The 10389-nt window shown below is 39.9% G+C and overlaps 1 protein-coding gene across 2 annotated transcripts; it reads left to right on the forward strand.

Moving 5' to 3' along the window:
- The first annotated feature begins 470 nt into the window (after nt 1-470).
- Nucleotides 471-6310, forward strand: LOC131435587 (melanotransferrin). Of its 2 annotated transcripts, XM_058603634.1 has the most exons (7): nt 471-640; nt 1264-1700; nt 1757-1890; nt 1948-2746; nt 2807-3645; nt 3701-3855; nt 6172-6310. In XM_058603634.1, the coding sequence occupies exons 1-7, from the start codon at nt 586-588 to the stop codon at nt 6180-6182; spliced, it is 2430 nt and encodes an 809-aa protein (XP_058459617.1). In that variant the 5' UTR covers nt 471-585; the 3' UTR covers nt 6183-6310. The 2 variants fall into 2 exon arrangements, with proteins under 2 accessions (XP_058459617.1, XP_058459616.1); XM_058603633.1 differs by having other exon boundaries at nt 3701-6310.
- The last annotated feature ends 4079 nt before the right edge of the window (nt 6311-10389 follow it).

Below are 10389 nucleotides of genomic sequence, written 5' to 3' on the forward strand. Positions count from 1 at the left end.
CAGGATATGGCAGATAATCCGGAGCATACGCTCTCGGTGTGTGGGTTAGCTATGCACCAGAATATAACAAAACTGATTTTACAGGACGATAGTTCACAACTCTCCGAACTGTCTGCATCTGGCATCTTCATGTGACATTTGTAACTTTCAGGTTTCATGGCCTATTACGATACATCATATCTCCATGTTAACCAGCAAAAATCCAAGAAAAGACGATCGATCCATATTCAACCGCTACTATGTGTAGCAAAGAGAATGAAAGTGTGCATAATCGTATGCAGCGTGAAAAAGCCTAATCGAAGCGAAGTGCAGTTTTCTAGTGTCGTCCCCCTCGGTTCTGACAACAATTGAATGAGCGAATGAAAGAAAAAAATCAAAAGAACTTTAATTTAAGTAAAAAGAAGTCAAATAATAGGTAGTTTTTATTTTCCGTGTAGATACTATAATTTTTAAAATTCACCAGATGCTTAACGAAACGTCATCCTCCATTTTTGTTTGGGCGTGTTTCGCGTTGTACTGCTTGTGTTTTTTAAATCTTGATGGAGTAGTTTGCTGTTTTTAAATCAACATATTGTGTACCCAAGTATGCTGCTGTTTGTGAAAAGTGCCTTAATTATTTTGGTTACTGGTTTAAATGTTGGTAAGAATTTCACATTCTAACTCTTGTATCTTATAGAATAGTGAATGTTCCGCGATTGTTATTGCTTTTTAATCAGACAAGTTTAGAAGCAATTTCTAATCATTATATATGTGAAATGCAATAATTTGAACAATTCACGCGTTTTTTTTTAGAACGGCCAATAAGCCATCCATCAACATTCACTTTGTGTAATTTTGAAGGACTCGGCACTAGCTGAGAGTATGCCATAATAGTAAACGGCAAATACGCGTGAATTATTCCTTGTAAATCGGATAAGATTAAAACATATCCAACGTGCCTCAAACGTCATTGTTTATGTTTATGTGTTAGTTGAAAGTTGCCACTTTTAATGGCTGTAAACACTAGAGCATTATGATCAACATCTTGTTCTTGATGCTGAAAAATGTATCGCTATTATAAACGCGAATGTCAGACGTACATATAAGCAATCCCCGGCGAATGACCGGGTTAAAATCGGTGCCTAATAATTCAATATAATCTAATCCCTAGCAGTCAATGAATATATTGTGTGTTTATTCGTAAAATGTTTTTAATAAATTATACGATTACAGAGATACAATTCAACGTCATAATATCAGTAGTTTTAAAACAATTTCATGTAGTTTCAGCACAACACAATTTCGATAATGTAGAGTTCGGACAGGAAGTAGTCTGGTGTGTCACAAGTACACCGGAGTTATACAAATGTCGGAATTTTACGGTTGCATTAGAACGCGATTATGCGTTATTCGACAATTACTTTCTTAATGTGTCCTGTCATTTCGGATTTGATCAGGATGAGTGCATGAAACTCATAGATGAAGGCAAGGCGCACGCAATGATGCTGGATGCTGGTGAGGTTTATACAGGAGGACGTCATTACTCATTAGTTCCAATCATGCAGGAAGGATACGACGGGGGCTTTACGCAGTATCATGCTGTCGCTGTGATAAAGAAAAATAGTCTACATGATGTTACTCATCTTCGACATTTAAAAGGAAAAAAGGCTTGCTTTGCCTGGGTTGGTAGCCATGCTGGTTGGACTATTCCGATTTATACCGTGAGTATGTGTATTTAGATACGTTTTTCAAAAATTTAACCACTGTACAATTGTAGTTACAACGTGAGGGAGGCATGGAAATAACAGATTGCAACAATCACGTTAAGACAGCTACAGATTTTTTCGGACCGTCATGTGCTGTGAATGCTTTAGTTGATAAGTACAACCCGATCGGTGACAACTCTGACAAGTAAGAAGAGCATCTAACATTTTTGTTTTTGAATTCATGTTTTTTGTTCGATTGTAGATTGTGTTCATTGTGTACAGGGAAAGTACCGGGCGGAAAATGCACATCTAAAGATCCATATGCAGGATTTGAAGGAGCTTTCCGGTGTTTGTTGGAAGCAGGAGATATTGCGTTCTTAAAACATACGACGGTAGACGAAATGGTCGGAAGTGATTTAATCCATGGAGTAACTGCTGATCAGTTCGAGCTACTATGTAAAGATGGAACAAGGCAACAACTTTCAGAATACCGTCAGTGTCACTGGGGCTTAGTGCAGTCCCATGCCATGGTTGTTTCTTCAGCTAGAACAAGTGCGGAGCGTCGTCGGTATAAGAAATTCTTTACACAAGCAGTAAACTTGTACTCTTCGAAGACGAAGCAAGTGAATGGTACTCTAAGTAAGGATGGACGTTTCAGGAATCAAAACGATCGATACAGCTCAAACAATCGGTTCGGAAATGAGCGAGCAGACGATCGTTTTTATAATAACAACGAAAATAATCGATTTTACACCTCTTCTACGACTGAACGCTATAATGAGTACGATAGATATAATGATGATCGTGACCAACAGAACAATGAGACACAATTTTACGAAAAGTTTGATCTTTTCGAATCAAAACGATACGGAAAACAGCTTAACCTTATGTTTCAAGACAACGCTCGTTACTTGGCTCCAATCGAGGAGAATAATCAAAATTTTCAGAATTATTTAGGCAGTGCTTTAGATCAAATATATGGTATTCGTTCATGTCCAGTTGGCCGAATGACATTATGTGTAACATCTGATGCCGAAATGGAGAAATGTATTAAAATGAGAGTAAGTTGTTATTAAACAGTAATCTGAGATGTAAATAACTCAAGTACCTTTTCTTTATAGACTGCTTTAAAGGCACAGCTTATTAAACCAGAAATGCTCTGTTTGAAGGCACATTCCCATGTAGATTGCATGCGGCTTGTTAACTCAGGACAGGCAGATGTTGTAGTCCTAGATGCCAGTGATGTTTATACTGGTGGCTTAAATTATGATTTGCTTCCATTTATGTCAGAAATTTATGACTTGGGACAACCAGAGTATTATGTAGTAGCTGTAGCTAAAGAGGAAGACCCAGATACGGAGTTAACATATTTGAAAGGAAAATACACTTGTCATTCCGGTATCAACACCGCAGCCGGATGGGTGTATCCAATGGCATATCTTATTTCCAATGGATGGATACGTCCATACGGTTGTGATAGTATTCGTGCAGCAGCGGAATATTTTACTAAATCTTGTGTACCGGGAGCTATTAGTAATGAGTATAACACTGGAGTGCCTTATGACAACCTCTGTGATTTGTGCCGTGGTGTGAGTTTTCGTTATTGCCGTCGAGACGCTTCAGAAGATTACTACGGTAACAGTGGAGCCTTCCGATGTCTGGTGGAGGGAGGAGGTCATGTGGCTTTTGTTAAACACACAACTGTTTTGGAAAATACTGGTGGTAAACGACGGGAATGGTGGGCTAGAAACACTTTACCGGACGATTTTGAGTTGTTGTGTCCAGACGGAACCCGCGCTGAAATTAATGAATACAAAAAGTGTAACCTTGGGAAGGTTAAGGCGAATGCTATTGTGACACGAGGAGGACGTAGTTATAACGCAACACAGTTGAATGCATTCATCAATCTATTCACATATGCACAGCAGTTCTACGGTCGACGAGATGTAGATGAGTTTAGGTAACGACGATCATTAGCTCAAAAACTCGTCATATTAATCTATATACATTTACAGCTTTAGTTTGTTCTACTCGAATCCACCGTACCATGATCTAATATTCTCAGACGCTACTCGAGAGCTTCGCCTTATACCAGGAAACATTCGTTGGTACGACGCGTATCTTGGATCCGATTTTATGCGGGCTAGGCGTATCACAGATTGTCACGCAGGTGCGACCTCATTTAATTTAAATATGTTCAATGTGATTTTATTTTCACTAGTACTAGTGTTCAAAACATTGTCTCAGAACAAGATCTGTTGCTAAGTTAGCCCTAATATCCATCATGATGTATCAGAACAGTACGCGAATTGCATAGCGCCAGAGGTCATTAGGCATACGGTCATAAAGGCCTTTTGGTATAACGATCGCTTGGCATAGCACAGCGAGCTCAAGGACAATGCGGCGGTGAAGCGATTTCTTCGTCTTCGAACTCTAAATAAAAGCTCTCAGAATCCAACATTATATGGGTGGGTAAGTCTTGAAAAAGACGTCACAATTTTTTTTGGTTTCTACACTAAACCAATCCTTAGTATTATATTCCTTTTGTGGAATTTGACCATTCTGTTTCTACAGACTTCGTAGCCGATTCTTAGTGTACAGTTTATGGCTAGTGCTACGTTGTGTGGTAATAAGAGAAAGTAAATTTGGAAACACATCGAACCGAGGTTGCCCGCGATGGTGCTTCAATACCAAAAATAAAAACGAGTTGATCGGTACACTAGGACTTACTCGTTTTGAGATTAACTACAGTGAAAGTCGTAATAAATTATGACACTAAAATTCTCTTGATAACAATAATTTCCACCGAACCGAGTTTTGCAATTCACTAATAAATAGCACAAGTAGACTCGAAAGACAAAATGTTTAGAAACTAAATTTCCGGAATGAAGCAACTGATTTCAGCCTGGGTTGGCGGCTCAATGCATACGGCGCAGGTCTTACAAGCCAGTTGTCATATGTTCGAGCCCCGACCGGGAAGGATTTTTATACCGTTTTCGTTTATACATCAGAGCAGCTCGAGAGTTGACCCAGAATCGCCCAAACAACTTTTGATATGTTTGTTTCAGCAACCTGGGTCGCTCAAGATCGGACTCCAAGTTTGTTTATTTTTTCTTTTTTTTGTGAGTTGTTGTACAGTACCACGTGTTCGTTTTACTCGGAGTCAGAGTCACCCGCGTGTAGGTTCAAAAACGAAAACGGTATTGGTGTCAGTAGGATCGTAGTACTAGCTATGCAATCATTATGTACGCTATGAACCGGCTGCGAAGTCTGTTAAACAGAAAGACCAAATTCCACAACAGGAATGTAATGCCAAGACATTGCTTTGCTACAACTGGTTTCGCATGCTATCATCTCTTGAAGAATTTCCTCATATTTTTAAATAATTCAGGCACGTTAGCTTGAAGAGACCGCCACATATGATAATGACTTTGTTGTTTGTTCATATAACACATCATTCAATAAGTGGTGTGACCAAACAAGAAAAACGCATTTTTTCGTCAAAAATCAATTTTATTCATCAATGTAATCTCATTGAAGAGCAATGCAACCATTCCAACGCTTCTATAACTTCTAGATGCCGTGCTGAGAGTGAACAGCTTTCTTGTCACGGAGCATTTTTTTCTGATCAGTGAATAGACAGTTGGGGCCAGATCTGGACTATATAGTGGAAGAGGTAGCAATTCGAAGTGTAATTCATTAAATTTTACCATCGTTGCCATTAACTTGTGAATCGGTGCATTGTCTTGGTGAAACATTTGTTTTTTCTTCGACATATGAGGTCGTTTTTCCTTGATTTTTGCATGCAAACGACTTAACTAATCTAACAACTTACCTTATCTTGCCTAGCAGCTACAGTCCTAGAGTGTCCTTTACTGTATCAAGCATAAGTCGCCAACAAATTAATCCAACAACGCTAAATAGTATTTGTTTTAAATGTTTTTCCTTTCTCAAGATTGTCGATAAAGATTATACTCACCTACCTTATCTAACAACTATAGTTCTGGGGTATCCTTTGCTGTATCAACGGTGTCACATGACTGCAGTGCCAAATAATTGTATGTCAGATGAGTGACTTAAATGCCAAACGATCATCAAGTGCAAAAACAATATGAAGTATTAGTATATACACAAGTTATACCACTAACAAAAGACGCATTTAGAAGAGTAAAAAGATTATAAGTAGTGGCTTCAAAATGCTTTATACTTCAAATCTGGAATATCAAAAACTTTTTTAACACATCGCATTCTGTTCTGTAACATTCTTGATACGAAATAATATTTCTTCAGTATGAAGAAATGAGAATAGAAATTTACCTCGTACAACAGTAGATCTTCCTTATTAACTGGTTTGTACAAAGTAACATATTCCGTCCTTAATTTTAGAATAATATAATAATGTTATATTTAGATATTGCATGAGCTATGACAAACGTCTTCTGTTAAATTGCCTTGAAGTTTTAACGTTTTTCTCTAAATCCAACAGCGAAATACTAAATTCGTCCTTTTATTACATTGATGAAACGATAGAAACAATCCTGCAGATACCAAGCCGTTTTATCGTAGATAGATATAAGAAATATGGTTGAATTGTATAGATAAATTTTATACTACATTTGTAAGAATTGTTTTTATAGTGATGACTTCCTGTATACTCTGTAATAATGAGCACAATTGGTCTGTGTCATTATCATCATACTTCTCATGTGTTGATTTGTCAGTAATGTTACTGTTTCTTTCGACGAAGTAGAATTATCAAACAATGTTCATATCCGAACTCCGAATGAACCCTTCAGCTTCAATTATTTCATTTTGCTCTTGAGGTTTTTGATGGTTTGGCATGATCCTTCATTACATATTTTGTTTGACTCGCATCGCTTATAGAACAACGGATATCATCTGCTATAATTTTAGTAGAATCAACTACACCAATAGGACCGATTCCTCAACGTATGCTGGGCAGACGTTCTCTTATATAATGATTTACGCGATTGACTACTTTGAAACGATCGAGCCGGCGGACCTGGCATCCATCATGGTAGACCGCCGAAGTGAGACATTTGAAAACGATGGATATGCCCTGCGTAATCACAACATGCAAAAAAATCAACTGCCAACTACTTGAACAATGTACACTGAAATCAAATCCAAGGTTTTTCTAGAAGCTTGTGAATAAGCAGAGGTAAGGATTCGGGATACCTTCGTCATTTAAATTTGGAGAGCATAATGGTTCGTGCGCACAAGAAATCTGCCAGATAATTGCGAAAAAGTGGCATGACTAGGCACTCTAAAGATGTGCAGTGCTTAAAATCCCTTTACTGTTCGCTTGTTCGTCAACTCTCGAATATTGCTAGGTAGTTTGGAAACCCTGCTATCTGAACGGTGCTGATGGAATCGAGTTGTTTTAACGCAGATTTGTTTGTTCACTGATTGCCATGGAACGATTCTCATCAACTGCCGAGTTATAAAAGTCGCGGGCTACTAAACGGTCTCGACACACAACTAGTGCGACGGGAAGTATAACGCGCTTTAACAATAGCAATTATATCGAAAGATAGTATTGACTGTCCCGTTTTATCTTTATCTTTTTGCCTTTCTCTGGTAGAAAGGCTATCACCCTCATTCTTGTTTACGTTCGTATCGGCAGTACGACGAACGGGTACTTTCGAACGAATACGAATAAGCCATTCTTGTTTTCACTCGAATGAATTTGAACGCGACTGCTAAGCCTTGATGAAATCAGTCCAATTCTTGTGATTAACCATTTGCGAAACGCTAAAATGTATGGCAGTTTAACTTCAAACGATACGTGTATTCGAACATCATTCGTACGAACGGAAAGTCCTATTCTCGTTTACGGACGAAATGACGTGGTTTCGATTCGTCAGTTTTATGTTGCGAATCAATCGTTCGAATACATTGAAAAAGTTTAACCGATTTCTAACAAATTTATTTTCGAGTCTAAAGGTGATTTGCAATCAAATCATAAATTTGTGTATTGCAGAAAACATTTAGAAAGCATAGCAGTATACTAAAATGCTGTTTTTTTCTGGCGAGCCTTCGAATATATGCGCGGTTCCAAGTCCTAGGTACTGGAAAATACGCCATGGGCAAATATACTTTGTTTTATATTAAATGCATGATTTTACTAATGTAATAAATATGAAGACTATCGAAAACATGACAAAATTTCAAGAAAAATGCAACATATTTTTCGCAGATAATACTGATCGGACTGCTTTTTTTTACTTTGCACGAAGTTTAATTTGAAAATTTCATTAACCGAGTTGAATAAACTCGGTTAATGAAATTTTCAAATTGTTGGAATTCCTGCTAAATATCGTGATATTGCACTTAATCCTGACACATTGCCTCAAGGTGTCCTCTTTCGCGAGTTTGAGGACAACCGAAAGCAGGATGTCTGGTGTCCGCCTATCGATGTTTCTCCGCCTACTCCAGATAAGAATGACCGTAGTACGCCTGTGAGTATGGTATAGCAAGGTACACCTGGATCGCCTTTTGCCCTCTTGACAACACCAATGACGTTATGAGATTGCATGGAAACATACCGGGACGCACTGTTATAGGCATTTTGGAAGCTCCTGAACCCCTCACCACAGTCGAGCCATTGCAGCCAGCGTTCTCCAGCCGTTCTGGTCCTGTGTGTGAGTGTGATGAAGGAGTCTTCCAAACATTTCTCCACGGCAAGTATTGTCTTTTCTCTTTGCATCCAAGCAGAGATGTCTATCTCCTCTGTGTGACGAAGAGCAAGCAAAATTTCTCCCCTCGCACTGACAACTTCAACGAGAGCTCTTTTCTTTCACATTTATACACCACTGTTGTGTAAGTGTGCACGTATCATGAGTGCGTTTGTTTATTTCCTTTTACCTCTTCCACTGAATCGCACCAAAGTGCTAGAACATTAGCTAATAAATTCTCTGAGGTGGATGCAGATACTTTCACAGAGGTGTACACGCCGGTGAGCACTCTGCTGTATGGTTTTCGTAGATGAAGCGTGGACACGCAAAATCAGCAAAATAAAACAATTTATCGTAAAATTTTCGGTTTTCCTTGCAAATTTTTAATAGCAAGGCCAGATCTACTCTCTATTAATTGAAGTTCACAGAAGTGTTCGCTCACAATCACGCGCCAGTGATCACTTGGGTGTATTTAGACGAGAGCGCGTGTGAGCGATTCATGCGAAGAGAATGTGTTTCACTCGCGCCAGCTGCTTTAACCACAAGCACACACTCAAATGCTGTCTATTCGACACTGAGAAGAAGTGCGCTTTCCTCTTTGTGCGGTGCTTCGTTTTTTTCATCCTCGGTGTGGCAGAAATCTGACTCTAGCGTTTATCACTCTGGTGAAATGCCATCTCTGCATCCAAGTCCTGATCTTGTTCGCGCTTGTAGATGTCTGCCCCTCGTTGGAAACCGCTTGCTGCCCAGCACCGTTGATGCGCGTGATTCATCGTTTGAGGTTGAACTGGGACGCAACATAGTTAGCATCATGGAAGCCCCCGATACGTCCCCCACAGTCGAGCCACTGCCGCCAGCGATCGTCAGCCGCCCCGGTCCTGTGTGCGGAAACGAAAAGGGGGTCTTCCAAACCACCACAAATGGCAAGTACTCATCTGCATTGAACGGTTCTAGCACTGATCCGATCCCCGTTTCCAGCCTTCCATCGCAAGTCCGATCAAGTAACTCCAATCTGCAGATTTACTACCAAAACGTCGGCGGTATGAACTCATGTGTCGACGAGTATTTGTTAGCAAGTTCAGACGATTGTTTTGACATTATCGCTCTTACCGAAACTTGGCTCCGAGAAAACACGCTGTCTGTCCAGGGGTTTGGTGCCAGTTACGAAGTTTTTCGAACCGATCGCAGTACTCTTAACAGTCCCAAATCTATCGGAGGCGGAGTGCTCGTTGCGGTACATAGACGTTTCGAAGCGCAGTTAATCGAATCAACGCCTGGTAGTCGTGTCGAGCAATTGTGGATCAGTGTCAAGCTCGCCGAGTTCACACTCTTCCTCTGCGTAGTCTATCTTCCACCTGATCGATGTCGCGATCTTGCTCTAATCAATGCTCACTTAGAGTCCCTTCATGAAATTTTTTCAACTCACGCGCGACCAATCGACGAAATTTTAATCGTTGGAGACTTCAATTTTCCCGGAATCAAATGGCAAGGAACTTCCGGTGGATTCTTTTTCGCTGATCCGACGCTTTCAACATTCCATGTTGGCATTACGACCTTACTCGACGGTTATAGTGTCAATTTACTTCGCCAATCGAATCCTGTTGCCAACGAAAACGACCGAATGCTGGATCTATGCTTCTCGAGCAGAGCAGATGTTGCACCTATAATTAGTGCCTCACCGTTTCCTTTGGTCAAATCTGTTCGACATCACCCGCCACTTCATATTGTGCTCAACTCTAATCTTCCACCAGATGGCTACAACACGACCGACATCATCAGCTATAATTTTAATAAAGCTGACTACACTAAAATGACCGACTTTTTAATGCATATTGACTGGGAGGAAATTCTCGACAATGATGATGTCAACGCTGCTGTACAAACGTTCTCTAACGTCATGAGCTACGCGATTGACTTTTTTGTACCAAAACGATCCAAACGGCTGTCCCTGCACCCTCCATGACAGACCACCGTAGTGAGACAACTGAAAACGACTAAAAGAGCCG

The sequence above is a fragment of the Malaya genurostris genome, chromosome 3, assembly GCF_030247185.1.
Source record: "Malaya genurostris strain Urasoe2022 chromosome 3, Malgen_1.1, whole genome shotgun sequence".
NCBI lineage: Eukaryota > Metazoa > Arthropoda > Insecta > Diptera > Culicidae > Malaya > Malaya genurostris.